Genomic DNA, 22,427 nt, shown 5'->3' with positions numbered 1-22,427 from the left:
ACATATCAGGGATAGATATGATGATCCTTGAAATATTCGCGATGTTTGACACCGCGAAAGTAGAAATCAAGAAGGAGCATCAATTGTTGATGGTTAGTGAAACCACTAGTTTCAAGAAGGGCAAGGGCAAGAAGGGATACTTCATGAAACGGCAAATCAGCTGCTGCTCTAGTGGAGAAACCCAAGGTTGAACCCAAACCCGAGACTAAGTGCTTCTGTAATAAGGGGAACAGCCACTGGAGCAGAATTACCCTAGATACTTGGTAGATGAGAAGGCTGGCAAGGTCGATAGAAGTATATTGGATATACATTATGTTAATGTGTACTTTACTAGTACTCCTAGTAGCACCAGGGTATTAGATACCGGTTCGGTTGCTAAGTGTTAGTAACTCGAAATAAAAGGCTACGGAATAAACAGAGACTAGCTAAAGGTGAGCTGGCGATATGTGTTGGAAGTTTTTCCAAGGTTGATGTGATCAAGCATCGCACGCTCCCTCTACCATCGAGATTGGTGTTAAACCTAAATAATTGTTATTTGGTGTTTGCGTTGAGCATAGACATGATTGGATTATGTCTATCGCAATACGGTTATTCATTTAAGGAGAATAATGGTTACTCTGTTTATTTGAATAATACCTTCAATGGTCTTGCACCTAAAATGAATGGTTTATTGAATCTCGATCGTAGTGATACACATGTTCATGCCAAAAGATATAAGATAGTAATGATAGTACCACCTACTTGTGGCACTGCCATGTAAGTCATATTGGTATAAAACGCATGAAGAAGCTCCATGTTGATGGATCTTTGGACTCACTCGTTTTTGAAAAGTTTGAGACATGCGAACCATGTCTATTGGTGTATATGCATGAAGAAACTCCATGCAAATGGACCGTTTGGACTCACTTGATTTTGAATCACTTGAGACATGCAAATCATACCACATGGGCAAGATGACTGAAAGCCTCGTTTTCAGTAAAATGGAACAAGAAAGCAACTTGTTGGAAGTAATACATTTTGATGTGTGCAGTCCAATGAGTGCTGAGGCACGCAGTGGATATCGTTATGTTCTTACTTCACGGATGATTTGAGTAGATACTGAGTATATTTACTTGATGAAACACAAGTCTGAATTATTGAATGGTTCAAGTAATTTCAGAGTGAAGTTGAAGATCATCGTGACAAGAGGATAAAATGTCTATGATATGATCATAGAGATGAGTATCTGAGTTACGAGCTTTGGCACGCAATTAAGACATTGTGGAAATTGTTTCACAATTAATACCGCCTGGAACACCATAGTGTGATGGTGTGTCCGAACATCATAGTTGCACCCTATTGGATATGGTGCGTACCATGATGTCTCTTATCGAATTACCACTATCGTTCATGGGTTAGGCATTAGAGACAACCACACTCACTTTAATAGGGCACCACGTAATTCCGTTGAGACGGCACCGTTTGAACTATGGTTTGGAGAAACCTAAGTTGTCGTTTCTTAAAAGTTTGGGGCTGCGACGCTTATGTGAAAAAGTTTCAGGTTGATAAGCTCGAACCCAAAGCGGATAAAATGCATCTTCATAGGACACCCAAAACAGTTGGGTATACCTCCTAATTCAGATCCGAAAGCAATAGGGATTGTTTCTTGAATCGGGTCCTTTCTCGAGGAAAAGTTTGTCTCGGAAAGTTGAGTGGGAGCATGGTGGAGACTTGATGAGGTTATTGAACCGTCACTTCAACTAGTGTGTAGCAGGGCACAGGAAGTTGTTCCTGTGGCGCCCACACCAATTGAAGTAGAAGCTTATGATAATGATCATGAAGTTTCGGATCAAGTCACTACCGTACCTCGTAGGGTGACAAGGATGCATACTACTTCAGAGTGGTACAGTAATCCTATCTTGAAGGTCATGTTGCTAGACAAAAATGAACCTACGAGCTATGGAGAAGCGATGGTGGGCCCATATTCCGACAAATGGTTAGAAGCCATGAAATCCAAGATAGGATCCATGTATCAGAACAAAGCATGGACTTTGGTGGACTTGCCCGATGATTAGCAAGCCATTGAGATAAATGGATCTTTAAGAAGATGACGGACGTGGACGGTAATGTCACCGTCTATGAAGCTCGACTTGTGGCGAAGAGTTTTTTCACAAGTACAAGGAGTTGACTACGATGATATTTTCTCATCCGTAGCAATGCTTAAGCCCGTCGGAATCATGTTAGCATTAGCTGCATTTATGAAATCTGGCAAGATGGATGTCAAAACGAGTTTCCTTACCAGTTTTCGTAAGGAAAGGTTGTATGTGATACAATCAGAAAGGTTTTGTCGATCCTAAGGATGCTAAAAGGTATGCTAGCTCCAGCGATCCTTCCATGGACTGGAGTAAGCATCTCGAAGTTGGAATATACACTTTGATAAGATGATCAAAGATTTTGGGTTTATACAAAGTTTATGAGAAACTTGTATTTCCAAAGAAGTGAGTGGGAGCACTATAGAATTTCTGATAAGTATATGTTGTAAACATATTGTTGATCAGAAATGATGTAGAATTTATAGAAAGCATATAGGGTTATTTGAAAAGTGTTTTTAATGGAAAACCTGGATTAGGCTACTTGAACAATAAGCGTCAAGATCTATAAGATGTATCAAAATGCTTAATAATACTTTCAAATGAGCAAATACTTTGACGTGATCTTGAAGGTGTTCAAGATGGATCGGTCAAAGAAGGAGTTCTTGCCTGAGTTGTAAGGTAGGAAGTTAAGACTTAAAGCTCGACCACGGCAGAAAAGAGAAAAAGGATGAAGGTCGTCCCCTATGCTTTAGACGTAGGCTCTACAGTATGCTATGCTATGTATCGCACCTGATGTGTGCCTTGCTACATACCTGTCAAGAGGGTACAAAGGTGATCAAGGAGTGGATCACCAGATAGCGGTCAAAATTATCCTTAGAGGAATAAAGATATGTTTCTCGGTTATGGAGGTGATAAAGAGTTCGACGTAAAGAGTTATGTCGATGCAAGCTTTAACACCTATCCGAATGACTTTGAGTATCAAAACGGATACGTATAATGGAGCAACCATTTGGAATAGCTCCAAGTGGAGCGTGGAAGCAGCATTTACAATATGACCTAGAGATTTGTGAAGTACATACGGATCTGAATGTTGCAGACCCGTTGACTAAAACCTCTCTCACAAGCAAAACATGATCAAACCCCAGAACTCATTGAGTCTTAATCACATGATGATGTGAACTAGTTTAGTGACACTAGTAAACTCTTTGGATGTTGGTCACATGGCGATGTGACCTATGAGTGTTAATCACATGGCGATGTGAACTAGATTATTGACTCTAGTGCAAGTGGGAGACTATTGGAAATATGCCCTAGAGGCAATAATAAATTAGTTATTATTATTATATTTCCTTGTTCATGATAATCGTTTATTATCCATGCTATAATTGTATTGATAGGAAACTCAGATACATGTGTGGGTACATAGACAACACCATGTCCCTAGTAAGCCTCTAGTTGACTAGCTCGTTGATCAATAGATGGTTACGGTTTCCTGACCATGGACATTGGATGTCGTTGATAACGGGATCACATCATTAGGAGAATGATGTGATGGACAAGACCCAATCCTAAGCCTAGCACAAAGATCGTGTAGTTCGTATGCTAAAGCTTTTCTAATGTCAAGTATCATTTCCTTAGACCATGAGATTGTGCAACTCCCGGATACCGTAGGAATGCTTTGGGTGTACCAAACGTCACAACGTAACTGGGTGGCTATAAAGGTGCACTACGGGTATCTCCGAAAGTGTCTGTTGGGTTGGCACGAATCGAGACTGGGATTTGTCACTCCGTGTGACGGAGAGGTATCTCTGGGCCCACTCGGTAGGACATCATCATAATGTGCACAATGTGACCAAGGGGTTGATCATGGGATGATGTGTTACGGAACAAGTAAAGAGACTTGCGGTAACAAGATTGAACAAGGTATCGGGATACCGACGATCGAATCTCGGGCAAGTACTATACCGGTAGACAAAGGGAATTGAATACGGGATTGATTGAATCCTCGACATCATGGTTCATCCGATGAGATCATCGTGGAACATGTGGGAGCCAACATGGGTATCTAGATCCCGCTGTTGGTTATTGGCCGGAGAGTTGTCTCGGTCATGTCTACATGTCTCCCGAACCCGTAGGGTCTACACACTTAAGGTTCGATGACGCTAGGGTTATAGGGAATAGATATACGCGGTTATTGAATGTTGTTAAGAGTCCCGTATGAGATCCCGGACGTCACGAGGAGTTCCGGAATGGTCCGGAGGTAAAGATTTATATATGGGAAGTCCTGTTTTGGTCACCGGAAAAGTTTCGGGTGTTATCGGTAATGTACCGGGACCACCGGGAGGGTCCCGGGGGTCCACCAAGTGGGGCCACCGGCCCCAGAGGGCTGCGTGGGCCAAGTGTTGGAGGGGACCAGCCCTAGGTGGGCTGGTGCGCCCCCCACAAGGGCCCAAGGCGCCTAGGGTTTGGGGAGGGGGCTCCTCCACCTTGCTTGGGGGGCAAGTTTCCCCCTCTCCCCCCCTTGGCGCCACCCTAGATGGGTTTTGGGGCAGCCGCACCCCTTGGGGTGGGAACCCTAAGGGGGGCGCAGCCCCTCCCTCTCCCCTATATATACTTGAGGTTTTGGGGCTGCCACACATAAGGTTTTCCGCCTCTCCCTAGCGTAGCCCTACCTCTCTTTCTCCTCTTCTCCCGCGGTGCTTGGCGAAGCCCTGCAAGATTGCCACGCTCCTCCATCACCACCATGCCGTTGTACTGCTGCTGGACGGAGTCTTCCCCAACCTCTCCCTCTCTCCTTGCTGGATCAAGGAGTGGGAGACATCACCGGGCTGCATGTGTGTCGAACGCGGAGGTGCCGTCCGTTCGGCACTAGGATCTCCGGTGATTTGGATCACGACGAGTATGACTCCTTCAACCCCATTCTCTTGAACGCTTCCGCTTAGCGATCTACAAGGGTATATAGATGCACTCTCCTTCCCCTCGTTGCTAGATTACTCCATAGATTGATCTTGGTGATGCATAGAATTTTTTTGATTTCTGCTACGTTCCCCAACATATATTGTATGATGATGTAGTTGTCCACTGCCCTAAAGGTGGTGGTTTTTGTGCCTGCTCCTCTCCGGCATCGTCGTCCATACCATCGATGTCCTCGGAGCCGTAATCGAGCGTGTCAGTTAAGTCCTCGACAGTGGCAATGAAGTGGGTGGTGGGTGGGAAACGAAGCTCTTCATGGTCCACTTCCCATTCGAGCCGAACATAGTTCGGCCGAGAATTCCCTGACAAGGAGAGGGACTTCAATGAGATTAACACGTCGGCAAAAGGCGAGTGCTGAAAGATGTCCACGGAGCTGAACTCCAAGACTAGCGCCCAATCAGGTTTGATGGACGTGGATGCACTCAGTACGGAACCCATGGCCGGAGACGAGTCCGAGGTTCCAATGACACAAGCCCAGCTCGAAGTTGGGTCTATGTGCGGCTCGAGCGCCGCTGAGGCTGCGGCCTTCGTGGCGGGGTTAAGCTTCCCGTCTTCGGACAACGCGGTCCGTTCCGGCTTTAAGGTCAGGTCGGTCACAGGCGCTATCTCCTGTGCACGGCCAGATGACAGATCTAGGTCATGTTCATCGTGGTGGCCGAGGACAGCCGTCACGTGCTCGAACCCGTCAAAAATCAAGTCTCCACGGATGTCGGGCATCAAATTCAGGCTTCCAAATTTGACCTGATGGCCAGGGTCGTAGCTATTGAGCTGCTCTAGATGGCCAAGCAGGTTGGCCCACAGTGTGAAGCCGCCGAATACGAAGATCTTTCCGGGGATGAAGATCTCCCCCTGGACTGCGTTATTGTAGACGATTGATGGAGCCATCAAGCCCTCTGGTGACAACGCAGCAGAACTCTCAATGAAAGCACCAATGTCGGTGTCAAAACTGGCAGATCTCGGGTAGGGGGTCACGATCTGTGCGTCTGAGGCTAATGGTGACAGGAGGCGGGGGACACAATGTTTACCCAGGTTTGGGCCCTCTCTATGGAGGTAATACCCTACTTCCTGCTTGATTGATCTTGATGAATCTGAGTATTACAAGAGTTGATCTACCACGAGATCGTAATGGCTAAACCCTAGAAGTCTAGCCTATGAGGTTATGATTGTTGTGACTAAACTCTAGAAGTCTAAACCCTTTGATTTATATAGACACCGGGGGGACTAGAGTTGTACAAAGTCGGTTACAGAGAAAGGAATCTAATATCTGAATCGCCAAGCTTTCCTTCCACGCAAAGGAGAGTCCCATCCGACACGGGACGAAGTCTTCTATCTTGTATCTTCATAGTCCAACAGTCTGGCCAAAGTATATATTCCGGCTGTCCGAGGACCCCCCTGTCCAGGACTTCCTCAGCATCCCCAATCTTAGGCTCTTCTTACTCCTTATTCCTTCATCCATCGTAAGATAACCCAAAACTTGAAAACTTCAATCACACAAAACTCAACAAAACCTTCGTGAGATCCGTTAGTATAAGAAATCAAATCACTACTATAAGTACTATAGAAAACCAATTCATATTTTATTTTTGCATTATATCTACTGTATTTCAACTTTTCTACGGCAAAAACTCATTAAAAAACCATAGAATCATCAAAACAAGCACACTACGCAAAGAAAACAGAATCTGCAAAAGCAGAACTGTCTGTATTAATCTGAATATTTCAAATACTTATGAAACTCCAAATATTCTGAAAATTTAGGACCACCTGATAAATTTGTATATTAATCTTATGCAAAAAGAATGAGGGCAAAATCAGTTATCTGTGATTTATGAAAATTATTTTCGTGAGTGCATAAGTTTCTGTTTTTCAGCAAGATCAAACAACAATTACCCAATAAGATCCTAAAGGCTTTGCTTGGCACAAATGCTAATTAAAACACAAAAAACACAATCATAACAGTAGCATAATTGTGCTAACACTCAAGAACAGAAAGCAAAAATAAGAAATAAATTTTATTCATTGGGTTGCCTCCCAACAAGCGCTATCGTTTTACGCCCTTAGCTAGGCATAAAGCAAGGATCTAAGTTTTGTCATCCTTCTTCTTAGTTTCTTTAGAGGTGTTTTCATCATGAGGTTTTGTAAAATCAACAAACATATTATCCATAGAAACTTTAGTATTATTGAGTTGCCCATTATCATAACCCTTTTGATTTCCAGCAACAATCCAAGAGTAATGTTGATTAACATTATTAAAAACTTGTTGGATTATGTCTAAGATGGGGACTTCCTTCTTAAGATTCTCATCAAAGATTTTATTATTCCCAAGCAAATGTCTTAAGCATAATGACTATTATAAAGAATTTCATCTATCACGGGCTTTTCACGATTCATACCATAAGATTTCCCTAGCTTCCCGTATTATGTAGTCAAACTCGTTCATAAGAACGAGAGTGGCCAACTTTTTAGCCTTAGGATTCTTTATAACGGTAAGCTCAAAAACTACCTTTGCAAAGTAGGATGGGTAGGGATAAATTTACTTTCAAGTTTCAGAACTAATGCTGAAATAGCATCCGCATAAGATCTAGTAGTCCTATGTATAGGAGCTTCATCAAGACTTAGATTTTCCATACAATTGAAAAATTCTTGGATACGTTCTTTTCCCATAACATTCCCTTGCCCCAAGATAAAATTTTTAGCATCCAGATTGTCCGTACGTCCAATCTTAGGAGTTATGCCATCATCTGTTGGTGCCATACCGAAATCACTCATGGTTGCAAGCAAAGGATAGATCTGACGAGAAAAGGGCGAACGAATAAGAAGGCAAATAAAACGGCAAATTTTTGTGAAGTGGGGGAGAGGAAAATGAGAGGCAAATGGTAAATAATGTAAATTGCGAGGAGATGAGATTTGTGATTAGGAACCTGGTAGATGTTGAAGATCCTCCCGGCAACGGTGCTAGAAATTCCTTTTGATGCGGCTTGAAGCTACGTCGGTATTTCCCCAAAGAGGAAGGGATGATGTAGCACAGCGACGGTAGGTATTTCCCTCAGTGATGAGACCAAGGTTATCGAACCAGTAGGAGAACCAGGCAACTCTACGTAAACAACACCTGCACAGAAATAACAAATACTCGCAACCCGACGTGTAAAAGTGGTTGTCAATCCCTTTCGGGTAGCGTCGCCCCAGATAGGCAAATAGACGTGAGAGAGTTGTAAATATTGATAGATCAAACTCCAAATAAAATAATTTGCAACAAGGTATTTTTGTATTTTTTGGTTTAATAGATCTGAAAATAAAAGGCAAATAAAATAGATCGCACAGGCAAATATTATGAGAAAGAGACCTGGGGGCCGTTGGTTTCACTAGTGGCTTCTCTCGAGAAAAATAGCAAACAGTGGGTGAACAAATTACTTTTGGGCAATCATTAGAACTACAAATAATCATGACGATATCGAGGCAATGATCATTATATAGGCATCACGTCCAAGATTAGTAGACCGACTCCTGCCTGCATCTACTACTATTACTCCACACATCGACCACTATCCAGCATGCATCTAGTGTATTAAGTTCATGGAGAAATGGAGTAATGCAATAAGAACGATGACATGATGTAGACAAGATCTATTTATGTAGAAATAGACCCCATCGTTTTATCCTTAGTAGCAATTATACATACGTGTCGGTTCCCTTCTGTCACTAGGATCAAGCATCGTAAGACCGAACCCACTATAAAGCACCTCTTCCCATTGCAAGATAAATAGATCAAGTTGGCCAAACAAAACACAAATATCGGAGAAGAAATACAAGGCTATAAGCAATCATGCATATAAGAGATCAAAGAAGACTCAAGTAACTTTCATGGATAAAAACATAGATCTGATCATAAACATAAAGTTCATCGGATCCCAACAAACACACCGCAAAAAGAGTTATATAATATAGATCTCCAAGAGACCATTGTATTGAGAATCAAATGAGAGAGAGTAAGCCATCAAGCTACTAACTAAGGACCAGTCACTACTAGGAAAATGGCTATAGCTAATATGAACATTAATGGTGTACCACATATGTGGTGCGCCACTGCTATATAGCAGTGGCGCACCATGTGTAGGTACGCCATTAATGTCCATATCACTAATGGCGCACCACACCCACGGTGCGCCACTACTAACAAATTTTTTGTTTCTTTATTTTTTCAAAACTAGTAATGGCGCACCACACACTCTGTGTGCCACTACTAACAAATTTTTTTACTTTTTTTTCAAAACTAGTAATGGCGCACTAGGGGATAGTGCGCCATTACTAGTTCAAACTAGTAATGGTGCACCACAACCACGGTGTGCCACTACTAACATTTACACCAAATGCACCCCCCCCCCGTGGACCGTCTTTTCAGTTTAAAAAAAAATAAAAGAAAATGATAGAAATGTCAAAAAAATAAAAGAAAATAAGATTCCCATGTGCTATGTGGTCTAGTTGTTAGCAAAATTTACAAACATGAAGATTTTTAGAATCCTCAAAAACCTAACAAAAAAAGTTACGGGGCTTTCAAGATCTGGAGAGGCAAAAAAAATCAAACTCAGTAATGGTGCACCTACCCATGGTGCGCCATTACTATCTTCCCACCTTCAAAATTCAAACTATATCAAAAAAATAAAAAAAAAGTTAGTAATGGCGCACCTGCCTAAGGTGCGCCATTACTATCTTCCCGCCTTCAAAATTCAAAATAAATCAAACAAAATTAGTAATGGCGCACCTGCCCACGGTGCGCCATTACTATGCCGTATATATGGATGGGCGGGGTCCTCTCCTCCTTACCTCTTCATTTTTCTCCTCACTCCACCTCTCCTCCACTCCATATCCTCCTCTCCTCCACTCCATCTCCCCTCCTCTCCTCCACCATACTCCCCTCCTCCTCTCCAGCGACCTCCTCCTCATCCTCCTCTCCGGCGACCTCCTCCTCCCTCCTCTCCTCTCCTCCCCTTCCCTCACGGTTTCTCCTTACTCCTCTCTGGTGAGATCATCCTCCCTCCTCTCCGGTGATCTCCTCCTCCCTCCTCTCCGGTGAGCTCCTCCTCCCTCCTCTTCTCCCCTCCCCTCACGGTTTCTCCTCCCTCCTCTCGGGTGAACTCCTCTCCGGCGACCTCCTCCTCCTCTCCGGCGATGTAGGCGAGCTCCTCCCCGGTGACCTCCTCCTCCTCTCCGATGATGTAGGCGAGCTCCTCTCCGGTAACCTCCTCCTCCTCACGGTCTCTCCTCGGCCCTACTCTCCGACGAACTCCTCTCCGACAAAAGAACGTACAAGATCCAAAAACGAGAACAAAATTTGAAAAAATATCGTGCAAAAAAATGAGCAAAAAAAGGGCAAAAAATTGCGATCTAGATCCAAATTCAAAATTCAAAAATAGCAATGGCACACGGTGGGGGTTAGACGGTGCACCACCACTATTTTTCCACCTTCAAAATTCAGAAAAAAAATCAAAAAATTAAAAAAAAATACCAGTGGCGCACCTGTAGCAATAGTAATGGCGCACTACAAGGTGCGCCACTATTACCTGCAATACTAATAGCGCACCAGAGGTGCGCCATTAGTATTTGTTACTAGTGGCGTGGTAATAGTGGCGCACCTGTAGTGCGCCATTAATAGCAAAAACAGGTGCGCCACTAACAGCCCTTTTTCTAGTAGCGGGTAGGTCGACAAAGAACTACTCACGCATCATCGGAGAGGCACCAATGGACATGATGCACCCCTCCGTGATGGTTTCTAGATTGGATCTGGTGGTTCTGGACTCTGCGGCGACTGAAATTGATTTTCGTCGACTCCCCTAGGGTTTCTGGAATATTGGGGTATTTATAGAGCAAAGAGTCAGTTCAGGGGCACCCGAGGTGGGCACAACCCACTAGGGTGCGCCTGGGCCTCCTGGCATGCCCTTGTGGGTTATGCTCCCCCCAGAGCACCCCCCATGCGTTTCTCCATCCCACTGGATGTCTTTTGGTCCAAAAAATCCACAAAAAGTTTCACTGTGTTTGGTATTGATTTCCTGCGATGTTTTTTGATTTCCTGCGATGTAAAAAACATGCAGAAAACAACAACTGGCACTTGGCACTATGTCAATAGGTTAGTACCAAAAAATGATATAAAATGACTATAAAATGATTATAAAACATCCAAGAATGTTAATATAATAGCCTGGAACAATTAAAAATTATAGATACGTTGGAGACGTATCATTTTGCTATGTTGGATTTGACATCACTTGATATATGTCTTGCATGTGGATACTCGCTGTGACAATGGGGTGTTCTATTGAGTTACTTGATATATGTTTTGGTATTCAACTTGCGGATTCCCGTGGTGACATTGGGGTAATCGTGCATAGGGATTGATACACGTTCTCGTCCTACGTTCTATGATAGAAACTTTGGAGTGATTCTTTGTCGAATGTTGAGGGATTGTTATATGATTCAATTATGTCATTACCGTTGAGAGATTGCACTAGTGAAAGTATGAACCCTAGGCCTTGTTTTCAAGCATTTCAATACCATTTTTGCTCCATTTTATCACTTGCTACCTTGCTGTTTTTATATTTTTAGATTACAAAAACCTATATGTACTATCCATACTTTACTTGTATCACCATCTATTCGCCGAACTAGTGCACCTACAGAATTTACCATTGTATTTGGTGTGTTGGGGACACAAGAGATTTCTTGTATTTGACTGCAGGGTTGTTTGAGAGAGACCATCTTCATCCCATGCCTCCCACGGATTGATAAACCTTAGGTCATCCACTTGAGGAAAATTTCCTATTGTCCTACAAAACTATCCATTTGGAGGCCCAACACAAGTCTACTAGAATAAGTTGTGTAGTAGACATCACAGGATAACGTCGGCAAGGGGAATAGATAGAGAGAATCCTTTGAAAGCTACGAAGCTGATTTGGACCGACGGTGGTTCCGGATGAGCGCTCACACGTAGACAAGGAACCTGGCCATGAGGACGTGGGGAAAATAAATATGTAAGGAAGTAGGATGGATGGGTTGACTTGCAAGAGGGCTCAAGCATTTCTTTTGGGTGGAGAGAGGTTGTTCTATATCCAGACTTTCTGTTTGGTCCGTTCTGTTGGAATTATGTTTCTGTCCCTTCAGCTCTTGTTGGTAATGGAATGCATGACGTGGCATTATACATGGAAGAGTTGCTGATTTTCTGGGACCACTAAGGTGGATAGCTTGCATGTCAAGAGAAATCATGTAGTGGGGGGCTTCTATTTAGATATAGTAGAATATCCCTACCATACACACTTTACAATCACGAACTATTTATGATGTCATCTGCATCATAAACATTGCATCACATAATAGCGAGTGTGATAATTATGCCATTCCACACGAGTGCGACGGATGGAGCATTTTAGGAATTTGATATATCACAAATGCTTGTCAGACAATTCGCGTGTGGGATAGGTTCGGGCATCACATACATTTTGTTCACCAAATGTATGCATGCTTCCACCCTATCACAGACGATTAATCTGAGTCACGTGGGATGGACCCCCCTATCACCCACACTAGCAAGGTGATGGTTGGAAACTATGTTACTGAAAGGGGTAAAAACCATTTGCACAAGATGTCTCTGCACTACTGATGTGGCTGGCCTAAATTTGGATTTTGGATCAATATCGCTTACATTTTTGGGCATTGATTTCCTTTTGACTTTCCGAAACATTTGTTCCTTAGAATCAGTTTCCATCAACCCAGGATGTATTTCCATGGAATGGGCTACACGTTCAGGTGGTTGGCTTGACTTCTAATTTTTAGGCTCGAGGGTCTAACAAACTTGAGTCTTGATTTTTGGAGGTTCTTCAGATCTTGTTTTTGGTCCTGGCTGGTAACATGGGTCTTTCCTAGATCCATTATTCACACATTAGCAAGGAGATGGGGAGGACCCGGTGTCTAGCTATAGAAATTTCTATCTTTTGTTGTCTCACATGGTTAGTCAAATGATTTCAGCTGTAAGTAGATGCACAAGTGAAATGCTAACTCATAAATGTTTAGTTGGTAAGAAACTAGTATACACTTTATGTAGTTGATTCAACAACATTTTGACAACTTCATCATGTGTTTCAGCTGTATTTTTCATGTGTTTCAACTACATATATCTCTTGTTCAACAACAATGTTTCAACTGCATCGCGTGTTTTAATTGCACTTTTTGAACTACATCGTTTATTTCAGCTACACTATATGAATTGTAATGTTTGGGACACAACTACATTTTTTTCAACTGGAGTTGTTCAACTCTATCATCTGAACTTCAAGTGAGTCTCAACTAGTACAACAAAGTAAGAGCCATATAATTAACCTTTACTTTTTTTTGTTCTAGTTGATTTGCTGGCCACCGTTCTTCCTCCACTAGTGATTTCCTCTTCTAACTGACCCATTCATATCATCGGCAGCACTGCCGCCTCCACCCTAACTAACAACGTTGTCGCACGTTGCCTCACTACCCTTTCTTGTCCGATCTGCTGCCGCTCATGCCTTCCTTCTAATTCCCACCCATCGTATCACATATTTTGTCATCGACAACCACACACCTCTCAATCTAAACCTATCAACCCTCTGTTAGTCCTCCATGGAGATGCCGAGGCCAGCAACGTCGTTTTCGTCTCGGGCACTTTAGATATGCTGCGGCCGGCGGTTTCACCTTTGACATTGCCTCGTTTTTCTACCTCTTCTCTACTGAAATCTACTGAAACAATTTCCCAAGGATTAGCAAATGCAAAGAAATTAATGTACTTCCCCAAATGGACCACATAAAGTACTTCTACAAAATACTCAAATCAAAGAAAGTACATAAGCACAACACACATACAATCTCATTGTTCCCTTTAGACATGAAATCCTCCACGGACATATATGTCTCACTTGAATCTAGTCTATCGAAGGGTGACCACCTCCTAGTACTGTGCGGCAAACACCCTCGAGGCCATCTGCACCACGTCGATGTCATCAGGGTCGCTAACGCTGGCACTACCTCCAGCAGGGCTGCTCGGACCAGCGGCGTCTATGCCGTAGTAGTAGGACCAGCCGCCAGCTCCACCGCCCATGTTGCCCAGTTGGTTATTGGCGGAGCACTCACGGTGCATCCCTGCCACCTCCTTTAGGTTGCTCGCCGGGAGGGAATGTTGTCCGGTGAAAGCGTACATGTTCATGCTCGCATTGGCCGCCTGCTGGATGTCTTGCTCACTAACCATCTGTGTCAGCGACAAACCATATGGCAGGCAGTTGTTGAGGTGCGTATTGGGAGGGATGTAGTATGGGTACCCCTCATTTGGCCCATCGGTGACATTCAAATCCGGCGCCCAGTACTGCATGTTGGCCAGGTTTGGGTGGTAGTGCATACCAGTCATGGCCGGATTGGGGTAGGTCGGGTGCACCTGCGCGGTAGGGGCGATGATGACGGGAGCATCTCTACCGGCCATCCCCTTCTTCCCACCATGCTCTTGGTCATGATACAATGGTGGGGACACCAGAGATGTCTCCGCGGGTGATCTGGTGTGCGGCTCCATGCTGCGGATGTACTCCGCAAGAAGGGAGAGCTGGCCAGGAGGTGGCTGCTTGTTGTTCCTCTTCTTGAGCCGGCGCTTCGCGTTCAGACTGCGCTTGGTGGCATTCCAGTGGTTCTTGACGCCGTTGTCCGACCGGCCTGAGAGTAGCCTGGCGATCACCGACCAGCGGTTCCCCCAGGTTTGATGCAGCTCGATCAGCTTGATGTCTTCTGCGTCGGTCCATATTTTCCTCTGCAAGGGAAGTATTTGTGAGTTGGTTAATTATGGCATAACATTCCATTGAAGTACAATTGAACACACCACAACACATCGAAAGTAATATCTACTACCTTTACCTTTTTTACACAACACGACACTCATGTGCACGGAAGCATTATTTTTTAGAAGTCAACCGAGAGTCATTTTTCTACTATGCATGGATATGCCGTGCATGCACCCACCATTCGTCATTGCTTTGAGATTTATCTTACCTTTTATGGTTGTTTGCAAAATTTGTGTTGTCTAAGAGTACCAAAATTTTATTAAAACATTTATCTTGTTTCAAAATCCATCATAATGTTTTTTCTTGTACCAACAAATAAGAATGCACTTGTTTCAGGTCAGATTTTTGCTGTTATGTAATGGAACACATTGAAACAAAAAAAACTAATGCAACACTCTGAAACAAGATAAAATTTGCCAAGATCAGAAAACATAGCTAGAATCTCAAATTATCTAAGGAATCTCAAAGTATCTCAGGAATCTACTGGTGAGAAAATTTCCAACTAAGCCTGATACTCTCACAAAATTGATCTATGTCACATATAAATTGATGAAACGGTGGAATGAGCCTGATAGAAAAAATGAAAGGAAAAAAGTTAGTATGTGGATAATTATTTGGAGAGGATTGACCCATACAAAAAAGTGACATGGCTTATTTATTTTGTAGATATCTTATTAAAAATACACAGATTTTGTGTTTGCTAAAATTTTGGGAATCAATATTGTGTAATTTGAGGTTCCCGAGATTTAAAAACTTTCAGTAAAAAACTCAAGTGCTCTTTTTGTTGGAACAAGGAAAAACATTTACCTCTTTATTGATTAACAACAGAAGTTTGTAAAATAACAACCACAAAGACACCAAATTACTCTCCTACATTACATTACTCAAATGCTTGGCCCCCACGATAGCTCAAAGAAACCCCTCATCTTGGATGAGGCAAACAATGGTTGCCACCGGCCTCACTTTATTTTGAAAGACACATAGATTCCTTTCCTTAGAAATCCCCCATCCAATAAGAAGGAGCAAAGAATGTAGAGATTTCCTCGGTTGCCAATTTTTGAGGACTTCTTTCAACCAAGACTTTACTGTATCAAAACAAGGAGAAAGCATCATACTAGCATGAAGAACAAGATAATAGATCACGTCGTTCCAAACTGGAGGCAAGAACCGACACTTGATGATGAGGTGAGCCACTAATTCTTGCACTTGGTTTCAAAGAGGGCACCGGTTGCAATTTGGTCACTCACAACGTTGCAACCATTGTCATTCAAATCATATTTTCGATGGCTAACCAAGCAAAGAACTTACAGTTTAGGATGCCCAAACCTTCTAAGTTATGGCATGTAAGTTGGATCAGATGAGGCCGACGAACTGAGCCTTTGTAAGCCGATGAGGCGGTATAACTCCCGTTGTTGGTCAGCTTTCTCATGATTGTATCTGGATGTCTGGTTGGATGACAACATGCATTGGCAAGTTTGTCTTACAGAATGATGAATTATTGGCTGTGCTCTAATTTGAGGACTCCTTGACTACCAGTCTGTAGAACCCAAAACTTATCTCTTAAAACCTTGTCCACGATGCCGCCTTTCTTGCAGGATTTTTTAAATGGTGCGATATATTTATGCATCAGTCCCTCCAGCCATGACGACTCTCAAAATTTGGCTTTAGTTCCATTAGCAATCATACTTAAGTGGCCGCCACTAATAGATTACTTCATCATTGTTGCATGACATCCACATACCGCACCACACCGCTTGTGGTTCATCCTAGTCAATCCGTAACCATAGTAAGTGAAGCACGCTGGCAAACTTCTAGGATAAAGAATTTCCAACCAGCAAACTCCTCCAGTGCAAACTTGCTCCAAGTTAATTTTGCACTTGCCTCCGGTCACTTTGTCTGTCCTCACCCAAAGATAGACAAACCTCAAGCTATCAATCTTCTTAAAAACCTTCACGAGGAGGTCAAACAGTGTAAGATGGTGTATGGCCACAGTCGCGTGAGCACCACCTTGACCAAGATCATGTGGCCCGCGGTATCAACATGATTCCCTCTCCAAGGTGCTAATTTCGCAGTGGCTTAATCTTCAAAGTGTTGCAAGTGGACCACCCTTAATATTTGACCATGAGGGATAATGCAAGGTAACATATGGGAAGGATAAGAAACATGTCGGGAAGGACTAGAGTATGTCATCAAGGTTGTTGTTATTGCACCATATAGGTGAAACAAGGCTCTTTTTGCAATTTGTAACAAGGTTAGTAGTATCCCCAAAAGAGGCAAACTTGGTGGCGAGGAATTGGACTTCTTGCTTGATAGGGGCACATAAAACAACCACATCATCGAGGTAAAGGGAACCATGAATGCTCGTGCGACGCCCACCAAGAGGATGAAGTTTTCCTTAGGTCATATACTTGCTAAATATATGGTGCAGCGGGTCAATGCCGAGCTCGGACCCTTGAAAATGCCCACGACCATGCTTGATCGGATCCTCAGCAATCCCATTGAGAAAAACTCAAGAAGAAGTCGAGGAGGGAAGGGTCGAGTTCCATCCCCAGAAGTGGCCTTGGAAGCCGTGGTGACTAAATTACATTGCTGTAAAATAGGCCCACCTAAAAGAATCCAAGGCCTTCTTTATGTTGAGCTTGAAGAAGAGCATATGTGTCTTGATGTGGTATAATCTTCTAGCCACATTGGGCACATAAATGAAGTTATCGTGGGTGCTTATCCTCTTAATGAAAGAACTTTGTGCAATGGAAACTATATCATTCATTTCCAGAGCCAACCTCATGGAAAGAGTTTTGTCAATAAGCTTGGCCACGGCATGCATAAGGCCAATAAGCCCAAAATAGTCATTGGTGAACAAGGGGATCAAGTCATGGGAACCAAGCGACAAATCTCGAGGATCGCAAATTTTAACTAGGGAGGTGCTAAAACTCGTTACTTTCACCTGAGGATCAATGGGTGGAGGAGGAAAAAACTTATATATCGTCTCAAACATGGGAGAGACTCGGTGATGGATCATGAATACATCATTAGGTGAAACAAGGGACCAGGTTGTCCCCGTGACGTACTCGCTCGCTGGCCATGGCATCGCATGGCCACCTTCACCACCATGCTCCATCAAAGCATCCTCCATACTGTATTCATGCTCCAGTCAGTTCATCCAAAAAAATTGAACTGATGAAGAGAAACATGCAATATGTTTCAACACTTCCCCTCACATCTAGGCTATTTTAGTCCTGAGGAGTGGGATCGATATAGGCCGCAGAATCTTTTTTAATAATGTGTTGGTAAGGTCTTGAACTTGAGACCTCTTGGCTTGGATACCATATTGAAATCATGCCCCACTAGCACATCCAAAAAGTTGAACTATCATCAAATCGTAGTCAAGTTTGAAAAGCGTCCGGAGCGTGACGCTATGGCTGGCAGCCTCTCCTAGAACAGAGCCACGAAACAGTCAACCTCTTCCTTATTGACCTGTTCAGCCTCACCAATGACTCCCATCTGTTGGCAGAGAAGCCTCTGCAGGAGCTGGGCGATGGGAATGACCTCGTTCTTGGCACACATGCATGGGCTATGCTGACTTTTCTAAATCGGTGACCTTCGCGAGCGTCTTCCTCCTTGTTGTGGATGACCAGGGTGGTGTGGAGCTAGGAGCGGGGAGAATGGGAGGCAACACCGGCACAAAAAGTGGTGCGCCAGGGGAGGGCCCTGCCGGGAGCGCAACTAGCATGCAAAGCATCCATCTCCATCGTCATTGGGTTGTTGTTCAAGAGCACTAGGAATGCTAGGAAGCGAGGCATGACGATGGGCATGTGGTTCTTCATTAGGCCCAAAGGGGAACAGGGCGGTCTTGGTGCATGGGTTGATGCTGTGCACAACTCATCATAGGGCTCATGACAGTGGGTAAGGGGGCTTGGTGCATGGGCTCGTGGCATGCACATCTCCATCGACGAAGTAGGCCATACCTACATACCGAAGTAGGGTCCGCCTTGCACAATCAGTCCGGTCTGGAGGGAGTGGAGGAGAGCTTGATTTTGTCACAGCCCACACATATCTCAAATGCTAACCCGGGAGCAGGAACATCTACTCATATTCACTAAATCCAGGAAAATCATAATATACAAAAAGCAACAATTTCACAAATAAACACCATCAAATTTTTGGGACATGTGTATCTGACTATCAGCATGTGACTTGTTTTGTCTATATGATTGGACTAATAAAAGTACCACATATCAAATGCAATTTGCGTGCTGGAACGACTCTTACTTTAGGGAATACCAAATTGAGGCAAGTCGCACATATGTAGCAGCTTTGACAAATAACCAAGACAAAAAAATCGGTAATGTTATCTCTATCTCAAGAACGTTCCTGGGGACGAAATCCCAGCAAATGACCCACAGACCACAGGATCAAGATCTGACGGTGGCAATTTTTTTAATGAAAAATGCACTAAATAAACAAAATGCCATGCTTTTTATTATTGTCAAAAATACCACCCCAGCACTAAAATTGCCAGTCGTGCCATTTGTAAATGCCATCCTGGACAGTGAACGGTCACTTGCTATTGCTGTCCAAATTCGATAACGCTTGGGAGATCACTTAGTGGAGAAGAATTTAAAAATTAGGACGCACCATGTCAATTAGCACATTTGGATATTTGTAAGTGCAAGTGCGGTTTTTTTATTTATGGACTAAACACAGAATTCCTGTGCACATTTCAAATGCTAATGTGTGGGCAGGAACATCTATCCTTATGAATTTCTCGAAATTACTTGTGTGGTCAATTGGTGTCCTAAATGAAGAAAGTAATTGCGACATTTACTGAGTAGACTAAAGAAATGCAATATTACTAACTATTTTTTGGGAGTTAATCCCACTTCCGAATGGTGACCAAATTATAGGTGCAAATTTTTTGGACGTATAATCATAAGATTCAACTAATGAAAGTGCCACGTCTGAAATGCTAATTTGTGGGCTGGAACATCGACTCTTACTTTAGGGAAATCAAATTGTGGCTACTCACAAATAGGTAGAAGCAATAAGACAAATAATCAAGATAATTTTTTTAATTTGCCAAGAATCTCTTGTCTAGTACTTAAAAAGAACCTAAGGTTCCCATTTCACCTCTCCTTCGTCCAACCTCTCTATATATATGGTTCCCCATTCCGTTCTCCCATTTGATTTTTTCCTCCCATCTCTAATTTTTCTCTCAGAAAATAATATTTTTTGGTAAGTCAATAATTTTTTACCAAATAAGTGCTTAACAATAAGATGACATTTTGACTCCCATATCCGATCTTTCTCACAAATACTATTTTCTTTGATAAGTCAATAAATTCTTACCAAATAAGTGCTTAACAATAAGATGACAGGTAAATCATGACAATTGTATACAAAGTCTTGCTAGATTATAATAGACCAATATAATAATAGACGTGCGATCACGAGCAAATCTATGAGAATGTTTATACTCCTGTTGCAACACACGAGCAATTATCTAGTTTAAAGAAATGAGACACCATGTCAATTACTCCCTCCGTTCACAAATATAAGACGTTCTAACTTCTTTTCCGAATGTAGTTATATAGATTTGTTTTGGCGTGTTTGTTCACTTATTTCAGTCCATGTAGTTCATATTGAAATATCCAAAACATCTTATCTTTGTGAATGGAGGGAGTAGTAAATTTTCATATTTGTGCAAGTGAGATTTTTTATTATTATTTACGGATTGAACATAGAAGCCTTGTACACATTTCAAATGCTAATGTTGTGGGTAGGAACATCAATCCCTATTAATTTTAGAAAATTACTTCCCTGCAATTTTTTGTTCAGAAAATTACTTGGGTGATCATTTAGTGCCCTAAATGAAGAAATTAATTACCACATTTACTGATTAGACTAAAGACATGCAAGACTACTAACTATTTATCCGGGAGTTAATACCCACTCCTGAATGGTGATGAACTAGATTAACGCAATGAAGAATTTCTTTCCGTAAACATAGTCAAGCATAAATCATCAAAATTCCACAGAATCAAGCAACTAGTAGGGACTAGGGAGATAAGAAATTTAAATCTGGCGAGATCACCTCAATGTTGGGGTCAAGTTGGTTGACCCATCTCTCCCGGCACTGCTTCCCGCTCCGGCCGGGGAGGTACAACGCGACTTTCGTCCACTTCCCTTTGCCAAATTCCTGCACCTTCGCCTTGAGCAACCTACAACCAAATCATGAACAAAACTGACGAAGATGCAGCTGATGAAGGACAAATAAAAAGGTTTGCAATCCAGGGTTGGATTTTCTACGTACGTGTCTTCCTCCATGGTCCAGGACCTTTTGAACCGTGTGAGCCTCCGGCCGCTAGATCTGGCACGCGGCGGCTCCCGAGCAGGTGTCATGATTGCCATAGGGGCGTTGCTGCTACCGTAGCCGGGGAGGATGGTGGGATCCATCTCGTTGATGCCACCAAAAGCCCTTGATACGGCTCCCGGGACGATGACCCCCCTGGCTAGAGCACCACCATCATTATGGACGAAGTGTTGTGCAACACCTCCATGGCCGTAGCTCGTGGCCGCCACGTCCCAGTAGAAACAGGCACTCCCTTCAGCCATCAGCGCGGCCTCCAAGGTCAGATTGGAGTAATGGTAGTAGGAAGGATTGCGGTAGATATGGGGCAAGCAAAGCTAGAAGAAAAGGGAGTAGTCTCTTGCTCTTCTGCGGGAGAAATGATTGTATCAGAGACGGGTCGAGGGGTCTGTGCTTGATATAGAAGGGGACGGTCCACCATGCCCCCATAGGCCCATCCATTATCCTGCCCCCAGCTCCTCATCAGGCGGCCAGGAGGCATCCCACATGACAATAACATTCCGACTATAGGTTGTCAAGTTCACTGTGAACCCTGTGCACCGGGTGTACACAGTCTCTGGAGAGGTTTGTGTGGTCCAGGGTGGGTCAGACTTCTCAGTACAGATATGGTGAAGCACAACACCCGTGCCCGTATGAAGGTATGCGTGCAAATTCAGGGGAAACGGAACGCCTGTTGGCGTGCTTCGTGATCATTTGTAGCTAAATATAGGGTGTATTGGGATATAGCATGATAAATGTTTCCTAAAATCTTAAAAGTGCACACTCAATTTCTGGTTGAAACGAGCGGCCGGATGCTCGCAGCTCGATCAAACGCGGCCCGGCCCGGCCCGGCCCGCAACAGTGCAAGCGCGATTTTAGCCAACAGTATCTCTACTACCTAAAATAAATAGAGTGTTTTGTTTCCCCTCTTATGTTCCCTGCTATTCGTCCAACTCTGCCGTACAACCTCCTCTCCCCTCCAGCGATTTTATTTTCTCCCTCCACCGGTTTTATCTTCATCTGGCTGGACAAACCGACTCTATCTTTGGTAAACAAATAATTCACGTAAGGTAACCAAACACAATCAATCCATGCATGGCAATCAATTCATTCATGACGGTGATCAATCTCCTTCCTTCTTTTAATCAAACGGTCTTCTTCCTTCTTTCAATCAATTCCTTTCTTCTATCACCATGGTCTTCT

General features: G+C 43.3%; 1 protein-coding gene across 1 annotated transcript; it reads right to left on the bottom strand.

The window, feature by feature from the left end:
• Positions 1-14,004: 14,004 nt before the first annotated feature.
• Positions 14,005-21,490, bottom strand: LOC123077880 (transcription factor MYB36-like). Its single transcript, XM_044500238.1, has 3 exons — positions 21,189-21,490; positions 20,970-21,096; positions 14,005-14,847 (listed from the first exon to the last, which is right to left on the bottom strand). Exons 1-3 carry the CDS (start codon positions 21,488-21,490, stop codon positions 14,005-14,007), a joined length of 1,272 nt encoding a protein of 423 aa, XP_044356173.1.
• Positions 21,491-22,427: the final 937 nt, after the last annotated feature.

This window comes from Triticum aestivum, chromosome 1B (genome assembly GCF_018294505.1).
Source record: "Triticum aestivum cultivar Chinese Spring chromosome 1B, IWGSC CS RefSeq v2.1, whole genome shotgun sequence".
NCBI lineage: Eukaryota > Viridiplantae > Streptophyta > Magnoliopsida > Poales > Poaceae > Triticum > Triticum aestivum.
This window is presented reverse-complemented; position numbering and strand designations above follow the sequence as displayed.